The sequence below is a fragment of the Harpia harpyja genome, chromosome 22, assembly GCF_026419915.1.
Source record: "Harpia harpyja isolate bHarHar1 chromosome 22, bHarHar1 primary haplotype, whole genome shotgun sequence".
Taxonomy (NCBI): Eukaryota; Metazoa; Chordata; class Aves; order Accipitriformes; family Accipitridae; genus Harpia; species Harpia harpyja.
The window spans coordinates 9220612-9246607 of NC_068961.1; the positions used below are offsets into that span (position 1 = coordinate 9220612).

At 42.0% G+C, this 25996-nt stretch overlaps 1 protein-coding gene across 2 annotated transcripts; it reads right to left on the reverse strand.

Moving 5' to 3' along the window:
* Nucleotides 1–10469: 10469 nt before the first annotated feature.
* On the reverse strand, nt 10470–19318 carry LOC128135119 (granulocyte-macrophage colony-stimulating factor receptor subunit alpha-like). 2 transcript variants are annotated; one of them, XM_052773678.1, is made up of 8 exons: nt 19210–19318; nt 16286–16415; nt 16018–16193; nt 15155–15294; nt 13282–13420; nt 12632–12719; nt 11976–12057; nt 10470–11010 (listed from the first exon to the last, which is right to left on the reverse strand). In XM_052773678.1, the coding sequence occupies exons 1-8, from the start codon at nt 19316–19318 to the stop codon at nt 10948–10950; spliced, it is 927 nt and encodes a 308-aa protein (XP_052629638.1). In that variant the 3' UTR covers nt 10470–10947. The 2 variants fall into 2 exon arrangements, with proteins under 2 accessions (XP_052629638.1, XP_052629637.1); XM_052773677.1 differs by having other exon boundaries at nt 16286–16448.
* Nucleotides 19319–25996: the final 6678 nt, after the last annotated feature.

The window sequence follows — 25996 nt, forward strand, 5'->3', positions numbered from 1 at the left end:
GGTGATCATCCGACTTGCTTGGTTCTGGAGACAAACAGCTGACGAAACTGGTGGTACACGATTGATCACCGTCCCTTCAGGTCTCTGTCAAAAACAAAAATTGAGGAAACCATGAATCAGATATCACTTTCCCTGTTTCCACGGTTTCACTCATCGGCTTGGCACCCATTTTGGTCCTTCGTCTGTTAAAACACAAACATAACTGCGACCAGTTAATTTCACTTCTACTGGACCTTTTCATTCTCCAGTTCGTAAATCCCGATATAGCACTTTAATTGCATCAATTTCTTTCTGAATCCCTGATCGTAATGACATGTGATGAATTACAATAGGAAGGGAGTCTCTTCCTTCTGTCAAACGTAAATAGTTCAACACATACAGCGCTTTTGCAAGTCTTTCAGATGGTGGCAACAGTTCTCCCTCTTTTTGTTTTTGCAAAAGCGATTTTAGAGTCCCATGAGCTCTTTCCACAATGGCTTGTCCAGTGGGTGAGTGAGGGATACCTGTCAGGTGACGAATTCCCCATAAAGTACAGAATCTGTTAAAAGAAGTTGAAACATATGCAGGACCATTATCCGTCTTAAGTTCCTGCGGGATACCCAAGACTGCAATGGCACTATGCATATGCTTTATCACTTGTTTAGCTGTCTCACCTGTTTGAGCAGTTGCCCATATCACATGTGAAAATGTGTCAATGCAAACATGGACATACTTTAAACGGCCAAATTCAGGCACATAGGTGACATCCATCTGCCATAGTTGTAAAGACTTTAAACCTCGCGGATTCACTCCAATGCCTAAGCCAAATCCCACCTTTTGACAAGCGGGACACGACTGTACAATGCCTTGCGCATCAGAGACTTTCAAGTCAAATTGTCACGCTAAAACTTTTGCTGACTGATGGAAAAAGTTGTGCGATACTCGGGCCTGCTCAAACAAGTTAGTTCCATGTTGCTGTCATGCAGGAGCAACTAATTTATCTGCAATATTGTTGCCAATAGATAATCCATGCTGAAATTGATGACTGCGGATGTGAGTAATAAAATATTTACTTTGTCTCTGATTTAACAAAAATAATAAGTGCATCAACAACATACATAAAACAGGATTTCTTACTTGCTTACTCATTGCTCATTCCAATCTTTGGGTGGTTCTCACCACGTACAAGGAGTCTGACACAACATTGACAGGTGTATCAAGCCAATGTTAAAAAACCCACAAAACTGCTCGTAATTCCAGAGTTTGCAAAGAATCTCCAGCATGTCCTGAAAGTAGCTGTTGATGCCATTGATCATTTTCATACCAGACTACAGCAGCTCGTTTTGATTTTCTTCCTGCATCTGTAAATACTGTTAATCCATCAACAGGAGTTTCTGACCTAACTGGTTTTTCTTCAAATTCCTGATTTTGTAACAATGGTAATAGTTTATCAGAGGGATAGTGATTTGTGATCTTTCCTGGATATTCTGCTAAGGCAATTTGAATTGTTTCTGAGGTGGCCATGAGCCAGTCCAAATAATCTTGCCTTATGGGCACAAGAATAGTTTCAGGTTCAAGTCCTGAAATTTCCAAAATTCTTTTTCTACCTTTCATCATTAGATGTGCTAGTTGGTCAATTTTAGTATATACAGTAGTATTAGGTTGAAAAGGTAAAAATACCCATTCCAAAATAGCAATTTTTTGTTTTGTTATCTGAACTATCAACCCAATAAGATGTTTTCGTTCAACAGAAGTATTAATCAATAAAAATTGTAACGGTAAGTCATTTATTTTTCTCTGCACACTGTTAGAAACCACTTTGTCAATGACCTTATCAAGGGCATCTTTTTGTTCTGATGATAGTTTTCGGTAATCATTTGCTCCTGTTGTTGTTCCTAACAATGCCATCAAGGGCTCTAAATCATCATTGGTAATTCCCACAACGGGTCTTACCCATTGAATGTCTCCCATCAGTTTTTGAATATCTGTAAGATTTGAAATTTTGGAATTCAGTACAATTTTCTGAGGCTGTATCATACTTTCTGTAATAACCCAACCTAAATATTTCCACGGATGTGAACACTGGACTTTTTCTGGGGCTATTTTTAAACCTTTAGGCTCCAAATTTTCAGTGATCTCTGTTAAGGTTTTACTTGTGTCCATATTTTCTCCTGCAATCAATATATCATCCATATAATGATATATCAACAATTCTGGATTGTTTCTTCAAAAAGACTGCAATGCCCATCATACAAATGTCTGATATAATGTAGGTGAATTTTTCATGCCTTGTGGTAACACCACCCAATGGTATCTTTTGGCTGGTTCTTGCTTGTTAATTGAGGGCACTGTAAATGCAAATTTTTCAACATCATTAGGATGTAAAGGAATTGTGAAAAAGCAATCTTTCAAATCAATAATTAATAGTTTCCAATGTTCTGGAATCATAACAGGGGATGGTAGACCTGGTTGCAAAGCACCCATATCTTGCATGACCGCATTTACTGCTCGAAGGTCGTGCAACAATCTCCATTTTCCTGATTTTTTAGGGATTGCAAAAATGGGTGTATTCCATGGACTTGTGGAAGATACGATGTGTCCTGCTGCCAATTGTTCATCCACTAATGTTTGAATTATTTGCAGCCTATCTTGTTTCAGCGGCCACTGATCCACCCACACTGGTTCATCTGTTTTCCATGTGAGTTTTAATACAGGCTGCTCCTCAGAGGCCGCTCCTGAAAAGGCTGTGTAACTAAACGAGCACCCATTTGGGATAAAAGATCCCGACCGATTAGAGCTATTGGTAAATGCATCACATACGGTCGAGTTGTTACCACAGTGCCATCTGAAAAGCAAAAAGAGATTAGAACTTTGCTGATCATTGTTTGTTGAACACCTCCTACTCCCATTACCCCGGTAGCTGCGGGCACTAGCGGCCACTCACTAGGCCATCTGCCTGTAGGAATGATGGTAACGTCAGCCCCAGTGTCCATCAGGCTTGACATTGTCAGGGATTGTCCATTAGGGTGCAGCATTGTGATTCTTTCTTCAGGCTTTCCTCTAGCAATGTCAACAGCTAGCAGCACTTGAGGTTGGCCCGTGGAACCAAAACTCCCGTGGCCTCGTTCCACAGCCTGCGCTCTGGGCACACATGCGTGAAATGGTACCAATTGGGCTATTTTTGGTTGAGCTGGTATGGTAACAGGAGGAGTCAGTGTATAGACCTTAATTTTTATCACACCACAATAATCTCCATCAATAAGTCCCGGCACTATAAAAATGCCTTTTCGAGAAACAGAAGAACGACCTAATAGCAATGCACTTAGCCCATGTCCCAATGGTCCTTTTTGATCAGAATCTATGAGTTGTACTTCAGAAGTTATCAGTGTAGTGTCTACTGCTGTTGCCAAGTCCACCCCTGCGCTTCCGCTGGTTGCGGCTGCGCAGCGGTCCAGGCACCCTGTATTTGTGTCATCGCATGTGGGTGAGTCGCGCTCTGCAACTTGTTTCCCGATCTCCTGCATTCTTGGGTGTTATGATTATTTCACTGACAGTTTGCACACCATTTTTTCTGTGAGTCAATCGGGTTAGAATCACTTAAGCCAACAACTATTTGGCTCCTGCAATCCTTTTTGAAATGTCCCATTTTTCCACAATGAAAACATTTTTTATCTTTTCGTCCTCCTTTGCCTTTTATTAATAGAGGTTTTACAGCTGCTCCTACCGCAGCGGCCATCACTGTTGCTTTTTCTGATTCTAACATTCGCTCTGCAGCTTCTAACAGCTGAGCGGTGGTAGAACCTTTTGGCAGTATACTAAGAACTTTTTTGGTTTTTTCATTTGCATTATCAAAAGCAAGCATGTCCAAAAACTTAACTTTCATGTCAGGATCCAAATCAGGGTGTGCCATGATAGCAGCATGCAATCGATCTATAAAAGCTGAAAATGTTTCCGTGGGACCTTGCTTCACTGAAGTGAAGGGATGTTTAATTTTCTCATCCTGTACACTATTCAATGCTCTAAAAGCTAAATCTTGACTGAGTTGTAACACTTCTGTAGCAAATTGTGCCTGCCATCCCAAACTGGTATAAGGACCTGCCCCCAATAACATTTGAGCTTGCACTCCGAACAAAGGATCTCCGTTCTGCCGTGGGATAGCAGCTGCATTTTCACAGGCTGCTTGCCAATTTTGATAAAACTGAATCTGCTGTGGTGGAAGTGGTAACATTTGTACAATCATTTTAACATCGCATGGTGTCAACAAATGTGCAGAAAATACATGTTGAATAATAGATTGACTGTATGGTGATTTTAACCCATACTGAGTGACTGCTGCCTTAGCTTCTTTTAAAACTTTCCAGTCTAACGCTTCCCAAACAGGACCCCCATGTGCCCCTGCTACAACTGGGAACGCAGATGGAATAATTTCCCCTTCAATTAAAGCATCTCTGATTACCCCCTTCCATCTTTTTGCCGGATCTCCCACCCCACCCCCTGTTAATAAGGTCGTCGGAGGTGACGGTGGCAAAGGAGCCACGGCACCGATCTCACCCGATACGTCCTGTGAAACACAAGGATTCGTCGGAGGTGGTGGTGGAAAACTGTCACTGAGAGGCGGTGGAGGCACAGGAAAAGTTGAAGACGCCGGCTTGGGCCTCACTGACGGCTCCAGTCGGGCTTCGAGAGTCTCTAGTCTGTGTAACAGTTCTTTTAATTGCTGATCCCCCGAACCTATCACCTGTTCCTCCTTTCCCTCGAGCGGGGATGGAGGAGTGGTTGGTGGCAGTGGTGGATACAGGGATCAGGTAAATGGTTTAGGTGATGAAGGACGAGAATTAGAGACTAAGTTGATTTCCATCTCTTCTGCTGGTGGTGGCGGAAATTCTGCCAGGCTGTCGGCTTTTTCCAAGGGCTGATCTTTGGGCTCTGAATCTGTTACTGCAGATTTCTTGGCTGCACTAGCCCCTGTTCCTGATGTACAAATTGGAGCAAGAGCTGGAATTTGTGGTGGTGCAAAGGTGAAACTCGCCAGGGATGGCATCCCTTGTGACCCTTCAGGTTGCAGTGTTGCAAAAGCAGAAGCTGCTGCCAAACGTTCTGCTTTCATATCTTTTAAAGTTTCTATAATTAACTTCCACATGGTGGAGTATCTGCTCGCCTCTTTTGAACCCGAACTTATGTTTTGCCATAGTTCTTGCCCTATCTTTTCCAAGTAGGGATGGTAAAAACATCTCCGAAGGTAGGGAGTAAGCTTTTTTCTTTCGCCCACAGTAGCAAGGCTTTCAGGGTAGACGAGTCATAACTTAATCCTCTCACAGAGAGCATATGTTGGAGGAGCTTAACCACTGCTGCCTCTTCCTTGGACATAGTGGACTCCATCTCCTCCCCAGCTGCTCGCCTGATCAAGACGAGATTTCCACGATGGTACCGTTTTTTCCCAAGTGCCGGGGAAGCACTCACCTACGGCTGGCTTCCGCACCCTCTCTCCATCGGCTCCTGTCGTAGAATTCAACGCCGATCCGAGGGTCCCTGTTTGGGCACCACTTGTTGACGCGGAAGTCACGGACACTGCACACAATCAATGTGATCAAGCAGATGCCACTTTATTGCCCTAATAGCTCAGTTTATATACTCATTTTGGTTCCCGATCACGCATAAGCTGATTAAAGATTGGTTAGCATGTGCTGTCCACGCGCCTAAAGCAATAGTTTGATTGGATAAGACTTTCTGATCACGCGAATGATTCCCCCCACCTGTACCCTGTTCTGTGTCCTCCTTTCCGTCACGTAGGCCCAACTTTGTCCTGCTTTTTTGTGCTTGCTCCATCAAAATTGTAACAACAATTATCCTTAACAAAGCGTCCTTGAGGCCAGTTGCTTGCAAAGCATTCTTGAGGCCTGCTGCCTACAAAGCGTCTTTGGTTCACAAGTTAATCAGGTCCATTGTGCCTGGATTGTTCACTATGTGTCCATTACTTTCCAAGTATCCCACAGTCATCGACAGTCTTTACTGCAAGGATCACGATCTTGAGAGAAAGGAGGAAGGCAAATAGCATGCTATATATGTTGAATGTCATGAGAGCAGACTTCAGCTTGCTCGGGGCAGAATAGGATCTGAGATCTAGTACTCTGCCCATCTCTCAGCTCTTGACTGAGAGACTGGCAGTAATTCAGAGACTTTCACTATAGATGTGCTGGACTCCTGCCAGCAGCTTGGGTTTAGCCTCCAGCACATCCTTCCCGTTCTCTCCTGTGTCTTGGATACCATGACATGTAACACAGCTCATCCTTTGCAGTCCCAAGTAACCTCTCTAAACAGCTCATGACATCTTTCACCTTTGCCCTGACACATAATCTACTATGCCAGAGGTGTCCTCACACACCTCACAGACCCAAGTGTCTGAGCCTTCTGCCACTACTTGTTTCCTCCTGACCTTTTGGATCTAGCTGAAGGGCAGAGCTCAAAGGGTTGTAGTGAATGGGACTATATCTGGCTGGCAACCAGTCACCAGCAGTGTTTCTCAGGGCTGAATTTTAGGGCCAGTTGTGTTCAATATATTTATCAACAATCTGGATGCAGGAGTTGAATGCACCATTAACAAGTTTGCTGACGATACCAAACGGGGAGGTGCTGTTGACTTTCTCGAGGGACAAGAGGCCTTGCAGAGGGATCTAGATAGACTGGAGCACTGGGCAATCAGCAATGGCATGAAATTTAACAAGTCCAAATGCTGGATTCTGCACCTAGGATGTATTAACACCAGGCACAAGTACAAACTGGGAGAGGAGTGGCTGGAGAGCAGCCCTGCGGAAAGGGATCGGGGGTGCTGGTCGGCAGCAGGCTCAGTACGAGTCAGCAGTGTGCCGGGGCAGCCAAGAGGGCAAACTGCACCCTGGGGGGCATCAAACACAGCATGACCAGCTGCTCAAAAGAGGGGATTATCCCGTAATTCAGCATTATTCAGCGTTGGTGCAGCCTCACCTTGAATACTGTGTGCAGTTCTGGGCCCCACAATTTAAGAAGGATGTTAAAAGTCCTTGAATGCATCCAGAGGAGGCAACAAAGCTGGTGGAAGGGCTGGAAGGCATATCCTATGAGGAGTGGCTGAGGATTCTGGGTTTGTCTGATTTGGAGAAAAGGAGGCTGAGGGGTGACCTCATTGCTCTCTACAGTTTCCTGAGGAGGGGAACTAGAGAGGGAGGTGCTGAGCTCTTCTCCCTGGGATCCAGTGATAGGACACATGGGAATGGTTCAAAGCTGCACCAGAGGAGGTTTAGACTGGACAGTAGGAAGCATTTCTTTACTGAGGGGGTGGTCAAACACTGGAACAGACTTCCTAGAGAGGTGGTTGATGCCCCAAGCCTGTCAATGTTCAAGAGGCATTTGGATAATGCCTTAACAACAGGCTTTAACTTCTGTTCAGCCCTGAATTGGTCAGGCAGTTGGACTGGATGATCATTGTAAGTCCCTTCCAACTGAAATATTCTGTTCTGTTCTATTCTATTCTATTCTATTCTATTCTATTCTATTCTATTCTATCCTAATTTCCTCTGCTGCAGGACCTCCCTTGGTGCCTGTCTGCTGGATCTCGGTTCACAGTATGGGATGGCTCAAGGCATGCCTCCCTCCAGCCAGGGCTCTGCTCTGGACAGACGTGAAACTCCCATAAGAAGCTATGGCTTGATGCGGACAACTAACTGCAGCTTCTCAGTTTAAGGGCCACCATACTGAGTTTTTTTCACCTGGCACAGTCTTTTCTTCACCTTGGCAACACCTCTTCTGTTTTGCAGGGACTCAGTTTACCAGAACGTTCAAATCACTCAAGACATTGCCCTGTGCAAGAGTCTGTCCTTTGGTTTTTTCTGGCACACATGCAGAAACAAAGAACTTACCTTTTTCAGAAGAAGTCATTTTAGCAGCCTCAGGTAAAGATTTGGAAAAGCTAGTCAGGAACAGCATTGCCTAGTAGGCACAGGAGATCTTTAGTGTTTATTCTGTACAGACACTCTTCAAGTAATGCTGATGTGAGGAAAAACCAGATCATTTGTAACAGCAGTATTAGTGGACTTAGCTGTTGTAACCATGTAGCCCTGTAATACAGTATTGTCATTGCTAGTAACAGGCCATAAGCTTTGTAATGAGTTTGCAAGGTCTCGGGGCTGAAGTTTTTCAGGCTTGCTCTGCTTGAACTTGACCTGTTTGTATTTTTGTTTGACCAGGTGTCCATGGCTAATTTGTTTTACTTTTGTTTATCTTTGTATGGTACCATAAAGGTTTTACAACTCTTAACACACAGATGCAGTGTAGGTCTGGATGACAGCAGGGGCCTTTAGAAGTGGAGACACAGGATAGGGCGTAGAGGTGTAGAGGCATGGGGCTGGATAAGGGATGGGACACAGGCATGGCACTATCAATGGCCTTTAAGCCCTGGTTTTCCCAATCTAAATAATCCATCCACAGAAGCACAATGTGAGATTAGCTTCCAAATTGATGGTTTTGTTTCATATCTCCTTACTAATTGGAGGATTCAGGATATGCCCCTTCTGTTTTGTCCACGTATTATAAAACCACACAACCAGCCTGTACCATTTGCAGCTAGCAAGTGGCAGGCTTCTGCTGGAGACTTCAAAAGTTCAATTACCAACATTTCCCACCCCACATACGTACACATAATTATCTGCTACCTGTTAGCAATCATATTTTAAGCTATTTTTTCATCTACCATGGATATGACGTGATGAAAAGTGGGAGGAAATTTTTGGTTTTGTAAATGGCTGTGAGCAACATCTAGGGCATGCTATGCTGAAGGATGTAGCAACATAGTTTGAAGGAGAAAATTATCTCCTGGACTCTTTAACAATACTCACTTTGTATGAGAAAGTGATCATTTTTAAGACACTTAATCTTGGCCAGTTTTCAGTGGGTTTTCATACAGATGACAAATTTTTATTCCTGATCACAATCTCAATATGGCTGTACCTTTTCCAAGGCACTGGACCACTGGAGATCCTGAATTAACCTCTCAAGTTTTGTTGTTCTTATTTTATTCTTTTGCATGGTGTTGAAAAGCAGTATAATAACTTCCAAAGCACTACTGAAATATTTTTGCAGAACATTGCAAGAATACTTATCATAAGAAGAAACAAAAATAGTCCAAACAAATTATTTATGGAAAATGCAATCAAATACAAAGACGCTTTTAAAGATAGGTTCTTGGGGAATTGTCTCTACAGACAAAAGTATTCTCTCTGCTTGCAAGAGGGAGATAATATGAAAAACCTGTAAATTACTGCCAACAAGATAGATACATATTTTTGAAAAAATACAAGTTGCTCATTTCACTTCTATGCCATTACGTCTCTTCACCCAACCAGGTTGAAGAGACAGATGAATCATTCTACAAGCAGCTGGCAGTAGTCTCAGAATGGTGTGTCCTTGTTCTCGTGGGGGACTTTAACTTTCCAGACGTCTGCTGGAAATACAACACAGCAGTGAGTAAACAATCTAGGAGGTTCCTGGAGTGTGTGGAAGATGATAACTTCTTGACACAGCTGGTAGGTGAGCCAACCAGGGGAGGAGCCTTGCTAGATCTGTTGTTTACAAACAAGGAAGGACTGGAGGGAGGATCTGGGGAACTACTGGCCTGTCAGCCTGACCTCGGTACCGGGGAAGATTATGGAACAGTTTGTCTTGAGAGCACTCACATGGCAAGTCCAGGACAAGCAGGGGATCGGGCCCAGTCAGCTTGGGTTCATGAAAGGCAGGTCCTGCTTGACCAACCTGATCTCCTTCTGTGACCAGGTGACCTGCCTAGTGGATGAGGGAAAGGCTGTGGATGTTATCTACTTTGACTTCAGCAAGGCCTTTGACACTGTCTCTCACGGCATGCTCCTTGAGAAGCTGGCGTCTCATAGCTTAGAGAGGTGTACTCTTCGCTGGGTGAAAAACTGGCTGGATGGACGAGCCCAGAGGGTTGTGGTGAATGGGGTGAAATCCAGTTGGTGGCCGGTCACAAGTGGTGTTCCCCAGGACTCAGTGCTGGGGCCAGTTCTCTAATATCTTTATCAATGATCTGGATGAGGGGATCGAGTGCACCCTCAGTAAGTTTGTGGATGACGCCAAGTTGGGAGGCAGGGTTGATCTGCTCGAGGGTAGGAAGGCTTTACAGAGGGATCTGGACAGGCTGGATCGATGGTCCGAGGCCAACTGGATGAGGTTCAAGAAGGCCAAGTGCCGGGTCCTGCACTTGGGTCACAACAACCCCACGCAGCGCTACAGGCTTGGGGAAGAGGGGCTGGAAAGCTGCCCGGTGGAAAAGGACCTGGGGGTGCTGGTCGACAGCCGGCTGGATATGAGCCAGCAGTGTGCCCAGGTGGCCAAGAAGGCCAACGGCATCCTGGCCTGTATCAGGAACAGTGTGGCCAGCAGGAGCAGGGAGGTGATCGTCCCCCTGTACTGGGCACTGGTGAAGTGACACCTCGAGTCCTGTGTTCAGTTTTGGGCCCCTCACTGCAGGAAAGACATGGAGGGGCTGGAGCGTGTCCAGAGAAGGGCAACCGAGCTGGTGAGGGGCCTGGAGCACAAGTCTGATGAGGAGCAGCTGAGGGAGCTGGGGCTGTTTAGTCTGGAGAAAAGGAGGCTGAGGGGAGACCTTCTCGCTCTCTACAACTGACTGAAGGGGGGTTGCAGTGAGGTGGGTGATGGTCTCTTCTGTCAGGTGGCTGGAGATAGGACGAGAGGAAATGGCCTCAAGTTGCGGCAAGGGAGATTTAAGTTGGATATTAGGAAAAATTTCTTTACTGAGATGGTTGTCACACATTGGAATAGGCTGCCCAGGGAAGTGGTTGAGTCACCATCCCTGGAGGTATTCAAAAAGTGCGTAGACGGGGTACTCCATGACATGGTTTAGTCGGCATGGATGATGGTTGGACTCGATGATCTTGAAGGTCTTTTCCAACCTAAATGATTCTATGATTCAATAACAGTTATTTCTTCAGTTTCATGCTTTATTAGTTGATTCTTACATTCTGTCTGTTAAAGGAAGAATAAAACATTTCATTAGTGTTTCATGCATGAGATCAGCCACAAGTTTACAATTTATGAATCTCCTGTCATTTGGAGAGTTGTTATTTGTTATATAGAAGCTGTAGTGGGACTCTGTCAATGAAAGGACTGAAGTAGATATTAGCTCCCCAAAGAGGAACAAAATACTTTTCAACTCAAAAGCCAGAAAACTCATCTTTTTAAACATTGAAAAGTTAACATGACAAAGGAACAGAAAGTAAAAGGATTTATAAAGGCTGACCAGGGATCCAGTGTGTCCTTGCAGACACATTCTTGCTTCCAGACCTGGCTGTGGCCAACTTAAAGACTTGCAACTTGCAAATTGCAGCAAACTTTGCAACATGCTCTCTAGATGGGCAGTTCCCCTCTGTTACTTGCAATATCTATCTGCCTGTTCCTTCTTCTTCTCATGAGTCTCTCCAGCCCTCCACATAAGCTAGAACCTCTCAGCTCTCTGCTATACTTTCTTGCTTACCATACCCTAGAAACTTTTCCTCCTTCAGCATCATTGCCAAATACTAACATGGGTCTCAACATCTGCTATGGCACAACTATTTTTGGCCAGCAGTAGATTTTGTTGTCCCTTGTTTCCCATAGCTGATCAACAGTCTGATTCTGCATTATTATTGTGCTGAGAAGCTTAGGCTCAGCGCTATTCTAGTGATAGAATATGGCTTACAGGGAGAGCAGTGTGAAATAGTGTATTTTCTCCAATGCTCCAGGTAGAGAGATGACAATTGTTTCAGAATGGAAAAGGAAAACCAGAAAAATTATTTGCATATGGACCTTCTCTTTCATTACCCCAAGAACAAGAAAAAGAAAGAAAATTTATACTTGCTTCTGTGCATCTTTCTGACACTTAGGTCATACCTTTGAGACTGCAGTGGATCCTTACTTACAACAAATTTCAGACAAATGGAAAGAAAACATACCTGGAAATCCATTGGAGAGAGCTCATGGAATGGGTCTCTTGGCTGTGGTACTGTAGCAGATGTTTTTTTCAAATAAATGCTTCTACAGTGACAAAAAGTGTTGATGAACAAAAGACTTAGTATGCAAACATATGAACGCTTACTATATAATAATGCTTCTGACGTATTATTTTATTCCTCTAAGACAAAAGTAGTGAAAGGGTAACTAAAAATTACATATTACATAGGCTGAATACAATGGTATCATTTCATTGTTCAGAATTTGGATGATAATTTATTTTATGACTTATTCAAGAATCATAGGAAGTTGCCTTTTTAAGTATCTGAAAGGGAAATAACCTCAAAACAAGGAAACAATTTCATGTACCACCCATCTACATTGCAGGGTCTGATGGCAGGAAAGTGGCACTGAGGTAAGGCCTCGTCCCAGTATTGGAAAGTGTTGTGTTATATGGAACAAGTGGATAAGAAGTTTGGGAATCAGCAACGTAAAGCCCATTTGAGGAACATCCAGCAGGTCATGATTCCTGCTATAGTTCAGTGTTGATTTTCCCCCTCCCTCCTCTCCTTTAAAAGGAGGCCAGAAATTTTCTCTTGGGGGAAGAGGTGTTATTTCAACTACAGAATAAAAATTTTGCACAAGAAATAAGGCTTACCCTGCGAAGAGAAAAAGCATGAGAGTTGCTGCCAGCACTGGTATCAGAAATAACGTATATGATGAAGTAGATGTAAGTTGTTCTTTTCCTGAAAGACAAGCAATCATCCAAGTGTTGATTAGTATCACAGAACAGGAATGACTGCACAGCTATCTGCAATCTGCTTTGCATAATAGTGTCAAGCACCAGTATGAAATGGCTTCTTTTTTAGCTTAGCTTCTCATTGCCCTGTAACATGTGAAGGAATGGGATGGCTGACAGTATGTGGACTGACTGTGGTAACTTGAGACCTTACCAAGCATTTTGTGAGGAACTGAGGCCTACCGAGTACTTCAAAATCCAAAGTGGCAGAGAGTAACAGGGGAAAAGAGAAGTTTATAAAGAAATGGAAGAAGGAAAAGAGCTGGCAATAGACCTCAAAAAGGTCTGCTTTATTCACTGTCTCCTTGCAAGAAGCACCCACTGTCACACCAGAATGCTTGGAGACCTTCCTCAAATTAAGAGATATGCCAATTCTTCGCTCCTTTTCACTGTAGCAAATTAATGTGCAAATATCAATGTGTTTCCATCTGTAAGTATGAAGTAATAAATGAGGCAGACAAGTAATAACGAAGGGAAAACTAGGCCAAGGAAGTGATTTTCATTCTTACCAAACTCTACAGGTGTACTCCACTCTCCCCAGCTTGGGCTCACTAAACAACCATTGTCAATTGCTCTGATTTTGACGCTGTACCTCTTTTTTGCGCTGAAGCTTTCGAATTTGTAGGAGTTTCCTGTGATGTTTCTTCCCTATATACAAAAAAACTAGACTGAGAACTTTTTATTCACTAGATGTACAGATGTTAAGAATGTGTCAGGTTCATTTAATGATGCAAACAATTACAAAAGAAAATTTTACATATACTTCTGTGAACACACTAGAGTGAAATAACAAATAGAAAATTTCCCCTTAATAAATTAGCTTGTTCCATCCTAATTCCTTTTGTTTGAACATTTTTGTTCTTGGTGATGTGAAGATGAAATTTGCAGTATGCTTCCCTGGCTCTTTAACCTCTGCTAAACAATGGGACTTGAAAAAAAAAGTACATCTAATATTTTAAATGCCTTCTTTTAAAGACTGAAGTTAAGCTGTTCTTCCACTGAAAGATTTTTCCCCACCACTGGTGCTCTGAAATACTGTACCCTTTACATTTGATTGCAGAACTGAGTATCAGAGAACTAAACAAAAAAAGGCTCACGTCGCCCACCAGTTAAAATTTTATGTTTTACCTGTACAAAACAAAGTATCTAAAAAGATACTAGTGAACCTGGACAATGTTTCTTCCATTAAAACTTTTGTCAGTGTAGCTTTTACATTCTTAAACATTTAATTTAGCTGCATTATGTCTCCATGTCTCACAAATATTTCCTCAAATATTTCAAAATTTGGTTTTAATGGATGTAATACTACTTTCCATATTCATCTAAGTCTTCAAAATACTTGCAATTACTGAAATGTATAATAACAACCATATACAGTTACAACCTGGAAAACCTGGGTATTCTGTTCCAATAACCTGACAGAATATTTCTTTTTATTCAAAGACATGGATGGCTCTTTCCACTTTAAGTTAAAAAAAAAGACACAAAACTTAATAAAACTCTATAATGAACAGATGATATATTACTGCCCCTTACATCTGATTGTGACAGCTGTGGTGCAACCATCTTGATTGTCATGCTGCAGACCTACCTTAGGTAAACCTAAACTCCTTCTGCAACACCATGCTGGTGTCAGTAAATGGAGGCAACAGGAAAAGAAGGCAAGGCTGGATACACAAAGGAGGTCCAGGTGGAGATGCTTAAGAGCTCTTGCAGCACATCCTAACTTACAGGTGTGCCTTTGTAATAAAGGACGTGTTACTTCTTTGGGCCTAATTTAGTAATATCATAAACCTGACTGAGCAGTAATGATGACTACAAGAAGCAGGAACAAATGCAAAGTGGGTTTGTGAAAGACATGATAAAAAGTGATTGATGGGATAGGAGACTGCAGAGAGGAAAACCACAGAACAGAACGTCCTGACTTCATCAGAAAACAGCAGTAGGGCTTGAAGACTGCACTGGGACCCAAACTACCTTACAGAGACACATAAAATTGGTTGTATCCACTTTAACAGTAGCTTTGCATTTTTGCAGTGTGTTTAGAGTTCATTTGATGTATCCTATAACTGTTCATAACAAAGTCGTCAAGTAATATCGTCGATCCACCTACATGTGCTAGAAGAGAAATTCACCCTCAGCGTGGGGAATCCCTTGCCCAGTTTCTTTAAGGACCAGCTGTACAGTGGACTGAAAGCATTCCCTCAATTTGCTGCCCCTATTTGTGAGTGACAGCAGTCCTCAGCTCATGTGCAAGAAGGGTGCTACATATCAAAAAAGAGAGATTAGTTAAGTAGGGAAAGATAACAGGGTATTGGTTGTATGGTAGGATGTGTGGAAATACAAACATACAGAATATTATTAAGTCATAATTACTCTTACCTTGTTTTCTATGACAACTTCATATTTGAAACAACTAGGTTTTTTCACATGACTTGTGCGAGGTGGTTGCCACCGAATTTCACAATGATGAGAAGCTTCTGTACAGTTCACAGTGACATTTAATGGAGGGGTGAGTTTTTCTACAATAATATAATCAGAAATATTATTGATTAATAATCAGGTCTCTTCACCCTGCCTTTTTAAAATATAGGTCAAGCAGCTGGTCTAAAAAGATGTAATGCAGCTTTGTCAGAATTATTATATTCACCCCATATTCTGAAGCAGGACTCCCTGATTTAACACTCCAGTTGAGGAGCCTGGAGTATCAGCAGCAGCAGTAGGTAAAATTAAAAAACACAAACCATTTGTTAGATTTTACTGAATTCAGCATATAATCTGTGCAGTTTTTTTTTTATATACTGTGTTCATATTAAACAGAAGTAATTTCTTTTTTTTTTTTTTTATTAGCAACATTCTTCCATTAAAAAAATGTAAGTTTTTGCTCACAGCGTTAAGGTAATTTGTTCTTTTGTATTACGTGGATGAACAGAATTACAAGATAACGATATAAGACCAACATGTAGGTAGTCCTGCTCAGGCATCCTTAGCTAGTTAATCCCCAAAGATGATACCTTTCTTTCAGAGAATAAATATTTGACTGAAATGTTCACAATTCTCTGACCTATGCATTCATTCATTTTTGTTCATTCTTATACTTTTGACTTTTCAGCCATCGAGGCTGGGGAAAAGGAAAAAGAAACCTGTTCTAAGGAGCACTATTTTAAAAATGTATGCTTTTTGCCAGGGATGATTTCTTCATTCCCTTAGTATAAAACTTAAATTAAAAAAAAAAAAATCCTTACCAATTTTGTACAGAATAATCTTCTTCTCATATGGCTGAATGTTTTGTCCATTTCTAGACCCATTTACCAGGAAATGAGCTTTTTTATTTTCTATTGTCACATTTTGGAATCTACAGCCTGTGTGCCTTCCACAATTATCTCTGATGTAGTTCTGGCATCCTGTGAAATCTTCTTTCCTTTACATGACATATTGCATCAGTTAAATATTGGCAATGTCACATGTCAGACCAGAAATCAAAATTCCCTAGATTCAAGCAGACCTACTTACCATGAGTTCTTCCAGTACAGGAAATACTGGGTATCTCCTGAAGCAGTCCTGCCCACATGCCAAGTGCAGTTCATGAAGGAAACATTAAAAATGACACAGACAAAATTTTCAATGGCTGTCCCATTCATGCCTGCAAACACAGGAAGAATATCCCATGTCCACTCTGCAGAAGAACAGTGTAACTGCTCAAATCATGCAGATCTCTGCAATCTCATTTAGTAATTTTTAGCCACCTGATTAGTAAATCCAACTGCATGTTGTTTGGGTCTTGCAGTTACGTGCTTACTTTAAGATAGCAATGATTTTATTTGTATTGAGCCGTGAGGATTATCTACCATTTTTACAGATGCTGAAGATGTGACTAGGATTTAATCAACTGTCTAATCAACTCAGGCACAGGGAGGTAGTGGAAGCTAATATCATACAGTCACTGTTGTGTCCTTTGCTTAGATCCCCTGTTTATCTAAGGTCCAGTCTACAGTGGAATATAATTCTACAACCATGAGCAAGGCAGGTTCTCTCTCCTGTGTTTGTCTTAAGTGCTCTGAGCCTTGGTTGGCTTATAAAGGACTAAGGATTTAAAATAAGCTGTCCACCACTTTCTTCTGTGTAACAGCTGGGTGATTACAACCTAACCCTGAGACTGCTTTCTGAAGTTAGTCCCTGCAGGTGTCACAATTTTGAAGAGAGAATGACATGTTTTTCGATCTTGAATTGAAAATGGTTGCTAATCTGTTCTGGCATTTTGGATTCAAGGATGGGGGAATTTTGTTTGCACTGAACTTGATAGAAGCAGGCCTGATTGGCCATGTCATTAATGTAAAACCAAGACAAAACTGAAGCAGAAGTTGACAGCTTGCTTAAGTTAGAAGACTATTTAGGCTGTGTATTCACATGAGGAATGAATTCCCTGTGTTGTTTCTTCCCTATCAAAAGGTGAGGTCTCCCACAGGAAGTAATAATCATGCAGTACCACTGCTTAACTACTGTCATCATGAATTGAAGGACTGGGTCACAGCTTTCCATGATAGTGGTTCATTGAGCTTAAGCACCACCACTGCTTATTTACATGTATGTCCCCAGTTAGCCTTAAAGCTCCCTACATGTCTAACACAGGTTCCCAAACATGGCTCAGAAGCCACCATGTTATGAAAACAAGTGACTGCCTCCTGTCCAAGCTTCACTGCAGTCCAAGCTGGAAGCCTCTTACATCAGCTGGAATCCACATGTAAGTACTAAACAGAAATGCTGCCACTATTCTTTTCTCACTGAAAACTGCAAATTTATTTTTGAAAATGCCTTTTCCTCCTCTTTCTCATACCTGTGCTAGTATCATATGCTAGGTCCACAGGGACCTTGACAGGCTTGCAAGGTTGGCCCATGCGAACCTCATGAAGTTCAACAAGGCCAAGTGCCAGGTCTTGCACATGGGTTGGGGCAATCCCAAGCACAAATACAGGCTGGGCGATGAGTGGATTGGGAGCAGCCCTGCGGGGAAGGACTTGGGGGTATTAGTGGATGAAAAACTGAATGTGAGCCAAAAATGTGTGCTCGCAGCCCAGAGAGTTCATCACATTCTGGGCTGGATCAAAAGAAGCAGTTGGGACGTGATTCTCCCCGTCTGCTCCACTCTGGTGAGACCCCACCTGCAGTACTGTGTTCAGCGCTGGGGCCCCACCATAAGAAGGACATGGACCTGCTCGAGCCGGTCCAGAGGAGGGCCATGAAGATGATCAGGGGGCTAGAACACCTCTCCTGTGGGGACAGGCTGAGAGAGTTGGGCTTGTTTAGCCTGGAGAAGAGAAGGCTCTGGGAAGACCTTATAGTGGCCTTCCCGTACTTAAAGGGGGCCTGCAGGAAAGATGGGGAGGGACACTTTATCAGGGAGGGTAGTGATAAGACAAGGGGTAACGGTTTTAAACTGAAAGATGGTAGATTTAGATTAGATATTAGGAAGAAATTCTTTACAGTGAGGGTGGTGAGACACTGGAACAGGTTGCCCAGAGAAGTTCTGGATGCCCCATCCCTGGAAGTGTTCAAGGCCCCATGGCAGGGGGGCTGGAATTAGATGATATTTAAAAGTTCCCTTCCAACCCAAACCATTCTGTGATTCTATGATTCTATGTACTTTATCATGTCTTGATATTGCTATGATTTTTATAACCATTGGAAAGGAAGGTTTGTAATTAAAAAAAAAAACCACCACTTTTTTTTATATCGCTATTTTTTGTTGAGGGAAATATCTTATCTGTGCTGGGTATAGCAGTTAAGACTAGACCATTGAGTTTTATTTCCCAGCTTTGCCTCTGAAACACTTAGAAAGCTATTTTTGTTGGGGGGAATATATGAAATGGAATTACTGCTTACATGTTGGATGTGATATGGGGATAAAATTATGCCTGCATTCCTGCAACATTTTCAGAGAACTGTGTATATGTGAAATCTTCTGCTTAGCATTAAAATTGTAACAAGAGAAAAGACACTGACATACTTCCATTCTACCGGTGCCTAAATGCAGCACCTCTAAAAGGGTTTCACTCTGCATAGTGATTTTGTTCTATGGATGTAAAGAGCTAAAATCTGAACATTTCCAGTTTGACTGTGTTTTCAAGAGAAAGTGGCATAGGCACTCTTCAATGCTGTAACGCAGGTTTCAACAAGCAAAATACTGCTATGTGGATGAGACCAGTAATACTGGAAACTGCTAATTTTAGAATATTTTTATATAATTATTTTCAGACTATAGAAAAAATACACCATCAAAATTTTGGCTAAGACATTCATCAGACAAAAGTAGTGTCTATCCACCCCTCACAGTTATTTTAAGAACATTAAAACTAGCACAAATAACAAAATGCGGTATTTCTTTGCCTACCTTCTTTGGAATAAAAGTAAACAACAGACAAAGACAAAAGTAAACCTACCTCCTCCTTGAAAATCCATTTCCTTGTGGCAGTTACAGTAATGGGGCACAAAAAGGATGGAAGCTGTGAATTTGCCTTGGTGGTCTATCTTTGTGTGCTTTGACAACATGATTTCATTATGAAGTCCTTCGGAACTGCTCATGTAACAGGGCGTAAAAATCCCGCCTATGTCTTACTCATTTCCTTCATGTTGTAATGTAACAAGGAAAAGCGTGGTTGCAGCTACTGTTTTTCTACAGGGAGACAAATAGGTCAGAATAGAGGGACATCCTCTTTACCACACACTTTTCATACAGGCTCCTGTACAGGGAACAGCCTCAGAGGTAGGTGAATGTATGAGTCTACCTTCTGGCTCAGGTATAGGTCAGGTACCATCGTTTCAAGCCACGCCACTGTTTTCTGCTCATTGCTTAGGGTCACTGCCCTGCACAGGAGAATAAGCCTGGTGCTCTGGACTTTGTAACAGCCATTCCCAGCTTTACACTAGCCAGCCTCATTTCCTGCAGATGGGTAACAAAGCAGTAACACCAGCCTCCACAACTTTTCCACTTGATGTATGCACATTTTTCTGGGCTGGGTGAATTCAACACACAGACCAGGAAAAGTGCAAATGCCCTGAGTGTACCAAATGAACACTATGTCACTCGCCTGTGCTCGTGCCCTGGTCCCACGAAGGTGTGCAATCCCCTTTGCCCTCTGGCTTCAGAAGCTGAATGTCTTCTTTCCAACTGCATTCAGCAAAGAGTGCACACACACAGTGTGGTGCTCACACAGCCGGTTGTGCACTGTCTAGGCACGGACATCCACAACTGCCCTCGTTAGCAGGCTCCAAAATGAGTAAGCCTGAGGCTTTTTTGCTGTCTTGACTGCTTTTGGCACTGCAGAGTGGGGCTGCGTCCTGAAAGATGTTTGTCCAGCAAAGCAACTTTCTGTGAACTGAGAAACATAGCATCTGCCTTTTCATGTAGCACATAGCACAGTCTGATTACAGAGCCCTCTGCCTTTCTCACCTTTAAATAATTTGAACAGGAAAATGTTTATTAAAGTAGAAAACAGCATGTAAATCTGATTACTTATAATGTTCATTGAGTGTGCTAGTCTTACTATATGTATCTGTTATATGTCGCTGGAGGAGTGGTAAATCAGATCAGATCTGTCCTGCTTCTGTCTGTCTGTATCTTGTACAGCTTCATTCCCATCAGCCTTTGTTCTTGTTGCTTTTCTGGGCAGAGGAGGAATCGGGGGATTTCTTGAGATATTTCCTCTTCTTCAGGTCTCAATTCCTCAATTTTTTTAACAGAATAGACAATAAGATGCTAGCATGTTCCCTGCTAAGACACTTCATTTCAGGACCTGCAGAAGTAAGGCCTTTTGTTCTCTTTCTCATTTTCTGTTGTAGACACTTCTATAAAATTGGACTGAATTATGGTTTTGGGATAGATTTTTATCAGTGAACCTGAAACCTCATTTTCTATAAGGTATGTACAACCTGCCCAGGTAGATGACAATAATGCTGTGTAGCTTGGAAGCTAAACAACTGATTCTCAAATGCATCCATAAGTTGCACAGAATGAAACAGGTCTTCCATGGAAAGGATGTAAGTATGTAATCACACTGACATCAAAGCTCTTCAGTATGGCAGGAAATACTAGTTGTTGTCTTGTGGACACAATCTGCAACCCTGTTAATAGTATTTTCTAGTTTAATAGATGAGAATTTCTCAGAACATTTGACATTGTTAGAGGAATGAATTATCCAGGAAAACAACTGTAATAGTCCAGTGATTTCTTGGATTTTTTTTTTGGTTACTTTCTTTAGTCCATTGGCAGGATTGCTGCTTTCTAAAGTGTCAGTTAATTCTACACTCACTTTTGAACTATTGACAAAGCCCTTTGACACTGTGTCCTTGAACCTGTTAAGGGCAGATTGCCCACGAAAAAAAAAAAAGCAAGTTAAAGGAATGGAAGGATTTAGAAAGCTCAGAGCAGGAAAGAGTCCAAATCCCATCAGTGGTACATACAAACTCCTAGACAATTGGACACTTGATATGTACTCTCTACATGCCAACTGGGAGGAAAAAATACGGGAACTGATCCAGAACCCTAGGCATCGCTAGGTAATCTATCAGTGAACACATGAGCCTTCAGGTGAAGCCACTCATGAAAACAACAGTGGGATCATGCATAATAAAACTAGGGATGTTTTCTTTGTCCTTGTGTTTTGTTCAGACCTTAGTATTTAATTTAGCTCCAAGATGTGGTACTTGGTGAACTTGCACGAGTTTAACTCGCTACGTCTTCCCTGAAACAATATATGAAACATTTGCAACTAAAAGCTAAAAATCATGACCTAACCTCAGGAAACAAGTGAAACTGCCAAAATAGAAACAAAAGAGCTTCCGTGATGAGAGTTCCAGGTAAGTTCTAGGTAAGGTACACACTGCCACATCTTTCAGATCAACTGGCGGGTCTTACAGAAAACACAGAAAGGTAACCATCAAGTTGTGAGGTGTGTTTTTATATTATTATGTTCAGGTAGAACAAAAGTTAATTTGTGATCTTGGGACTAGTGTGCGTTCTCCGTTTGGCCACCGAGGAAATCTCGTTACTTATGACATCTTGCAATGACTAGAGAGAATTCAGTCAAACCAACCCTACCTCTGTAGCACCTGTGGCAAGATGCCAAGTTGTCACCAGATGAGCTGTAACACTTTGTAAGACAAGTGCTCGCATGACAATCCAACAAGAAAGTTACTCATGCACTGTTTACTGATGAGATAAAGAAAAAATCCCAAGCATCAAGTGGTAGTCTACTGCTGCAAGGCAAAGCACAATTTTTTTTACCTTTCTTTTTTGTATCATTTCTGCATCCTGAGCATGTGTGTGGGAAGGGCATGCTTTGGCAAGTAAGTGCCTGGAATGGCTTCCCTCAAAACTTCTGCAAGGTTCCGCAGAACAACACTCCTTCCCAATGGATGCAGCTACTACAGGTAGGTTTCATGTTTCTAGTGTTTCTCCCACAAGCTGAGGAAAGGCTTAGGATACACTCACCTGTGATTTCCACCTTGAGCTCAGCAGGCAGAATTGGTTGTTCCTGTCTGTCTTTCAGAGAACTTCTGTGAATGCTGGGCTATTTGTTTACTTCAGGGAAGAACTAGTTTTCAAGCTCTATTTAGGCTTGCAATTCATTTCCAAATGAAAGAGTGGAAATCTCTCCTTGGCAAGCTCTCAAGGGGAGAAAAAGTTTTAAAATGTGCTCTTCCACTCCCCATTGATTGTAAAGTTGCCCTGGCTGAGACACTTTCCCTGCAATAATGAATGGCAAAAAAGGTGAAAGTTCACTGCAAAGCTGCACTTTAAAGGGGCATCTTGGTTGGCAAAACAGATCAAAAGGTTTAGAATAGAAACTGAGAGAAATAAAGGAAACAGAGCAAATCGTATAATCAGTAGCTACTAATGCAGTCACAGAGGAATGAGACTTGACCTAAGTTGTAAGTATTTTCCTTTCTTTTTTTACTGATTAGCTTCCTGTGCAAGAAATAGAAAATGCAGATGGATGGTGTTCATGCACGTATTGTGGTTAACAGCAGATAAAGTAATGCAGTATCAGCAAGGGCAGTCATCAGTTTCTTCTTAGTTAAGAGAAAGTGTTGCACTTCGTTAATTCCCTTTCTTCTAAAGAGTACCAATTTGCATAAAAGTTGTTCTGACTGCTGCTCTGTAGAGGAATTGAAAGAGTCCTGCTAGAGGATAAAGACAGTGCTGAGACGTTTGTGTCTACTCAGCTTCTGCAATTCTTGAAACTGGACCCTGCAGATTCTCAGAACAGAATTATTCTTGGAACCCTGAGTCCCAGCACTGGAGAAGTTTGACCATGACGTAAGTGTTACAGTGAATTGGGGTACAGGAAACTGGGCTGGTACAAACGCCTTAATTTATTGTCAAGTGAATTTCCGTAATTATGAAAATTTTTCATATAGATTGGAAAAGTTAAAACCTTCAACATTTATACAGAGTAAACAGTATGCTATCAGTTTCCGTATAGGCAATATAATGAACTATATGGAATGTATGACTTCATGAAAATTCACAAAATGCCTAAGACTACGCTGCAGTGGATTTGGGGTACTACATATGCATCCCAGTCTTGTCATTCAGAGTCTCATGATCAGTATTTGAAGTAGACATGGATGTTTTCACCAAACCAGTCAACTTGAAGATGAAGTTCCCCTTAGCAGCTGTGCAGTCTGAAGGATGATTTGGTTTGCTTAATGAAAGGGAGGGGAGTTGCATGCCAGAGTAGTCTGAAAGCATCCTTTACCTTTAGACCAGCACATTTTACCACAGACTTTTTGCATCAATCTGGATTCTTAAAACCAGACTAATTGTACAAACTTTATATGACTAGCTTTGTCACTTTTAATTTAAAACACAAGAATTCAAAGATTTGCATTTAGTCTTCACAGCTAATGCTAAGAAAGAACACTGCTGTTGTAGTCAAGAAGTATCTGATAATCAAAAGAAAGTCTTTCATTAATTTTTATTTTTGTTTCTCTGGCTTAATCTATTTAAAATTTATCACCTTTTATGGGAGGTATCAGAAGCAGAAAGCAAGCAATATTAGCAACTTGGTTATGGTTTTTGCTTTTTTTTTATATTATTTTTTATTAATTCCACCAAGAAATATACACTTCTGTGTAGTAGAATTGCCCAAGCCCCAAGCTGGCTTCAGGGCCAGTGACATTTTCTGTAGAACACAAACACTGTCTTCACCTTTTTGCATGATTAAGCAATGCTTCAAATCTTACAAGCAGAGTTTATACCCTTCCAAGAAACAGGGCTATGAATCTATTGGCTGAGTTTGGTTCAAATCTGCAAATACTACCAGGTCTCCTCAAACTACAGAGTTGGCTGATTTTGTCCAAACCCCTCCTTTTCCTTTATTCGTGGCATACAGTCAAAGCTATTTGTTTTTGTAATGAATAAGACACTCTGAGACTGTAGCAAGGAGTTTTGTTTAAACCTTTTACTCCTTCTGTTTTGTGTTTTAGAAGAAAAGGAGAAGTTGCAGGCAACTGCAGCTGGTAATATGCTGACCTCACATGGTAAGAGAAGTGTAAGCAGAAGTTCGCTGGATATAAATTTGTCCATAACAGTGCAGAGCTCCAGACACCTAGCATCTCTTGGTATAGGGCTATCCAGTAGGTACACTAGATAGTCCTATCGTGGATATTACACTACTTGGAAGCTGAAATATAGTTCCATTCCTCACTGTGTGGTGGTGGCTGGTCCCAATGTTTGTTTTGATTTCAGTTTACAAGAAGTAATTTTTCACCCCATTTCCTTTACTTTTGTGATTTAGCTTGCTTGTCTCTGATCCTAGGCTACCATCATGTGGCCACTTTGAGAATCTTCCCAAGTAACAGAAAGAAAAACTGATTACTGAGCCTGGAAAGCAGCAAGGTACTGCCTGCGTACAAGACGAAGGCCACATGTAGCTTTCAGAGGGCTTAATTTTGCTTCTTGGTTGCGCTCAGTCATTCCCTTATTCAGACACTCTGCCCTTTGGTTTGTGTCTGTTTTGTTCTGCTTTACTTCTTCCTCCCCAAATACTGACAAAACATACCCTAATTTCAGAAGGAAAAGGTGCAAATTGTTCTGTAAGTAGTAGCATTGGGCCACTCCATGCATTAAACTGTAAGATATAGGTTTATCTATGCTGGGCATTGCTGCCCACACATTCCAAACTCAGAGTTTCAAATCATCCTTATGTAAACCCCTTCTGTAAGGCCTTTGATAGAGCCCCCCCCCAACATTCTTGCCTCTAGATTGGGGACATAGCAGTTTGACAGGTGGACTGTTAGATGGCTATGGAACTGGCTGGCTGGGTGCATCCAAAGCCTTACAGTTGTCAATGGCTCAATGTCCAAGTGGAAACCAGTAACAAGTAGTGTCCCTCAAGGGTTTGTACTGGAACCAGTACTATTTGACATCTTCATTAATGACACAGAGACTGGGATTGAGTGCACCCTCAGTAAGTTTGCAGATGACACCAAGCTGAGTGGGGCGGTTGATTTGCTAGAAGGAAGGGATGCCGTCCAGAGGGACCTGGCCAGGCTTGAGCAGTGGGCCTGTGCAAACCTCGTGAAGTTCAATAAGGCCAAGTGTCAGGTCCTGCACCTGGGTTGAGGCAATCCCCAACATTGATACAGACTGGGGGCATGAATGGATTGAGAGCAGCCCCTGTTTAAACTAAAAGAGGGCAGATTTATATTGGATTTAAGGAAGAAATTTTTTACAATGAGAGTGGTGAGGTACTGGAACAGGTTGCCCAGAGAGGTTGTGGCTGCCCCATCCCTGGCAGTGTTCAAGGCCAGGTTGGATGGGGCTTTGAGCAACCTGGTCTAGTGGAAGGTGTCCCCGCTTGTGCTGGGGGGGGTAAGACTTGATGATCTTTAAAGTTCCCTTCCAATGCAAACCATGATTGTAGTAAACACTCTCCAACACTTATGCTTCTGAGCTATTATTCCAGACCGGGAACCAAAGCAGACAAATATGCAAACCTTTGATGCTATAGATTTGCAGCTGTCAGGGTAGGAATGGTGAAACTTTGTACCATATAAAGGCTCTTGTACTGGCCTAAGTAATGGAAATAGTATTTAAAAAGAAACCACATACTTAATATATTCATTGCAGAATGGACTTGGATTCTTTGTTGGAGCTCTTCATCAGGAAATAATCTATGTTGGAGTACATCACAATTTGAAATCTATATCCAGTCTCTAACC

Excerpts from the sequence above, each read along its gene's own strand:
- LOC128135119 (XM_052773677.1), bottom strand. The coding sequence starts at position 19,318 with ATGTTGTCAAAGCACACAAAGATAGACCACCAAGGCAAATTCACAGCT. Across the intron at positions 16,449-19,209 it reads AATGGATTTTCAAGGAGGAG|AGTGGACATGGGATATTCTT; the intron begins GTAGGTTTACTT and ends GTTCTTCTGCAG. Across the intron at positions 12,720-13,281 it reads GAGTACACCTGTAGAGTTTG|GAAAAGAACAACTTACATCT; the intron begins GTAAGAATGAAA and ends CTTGTCTTTCAG.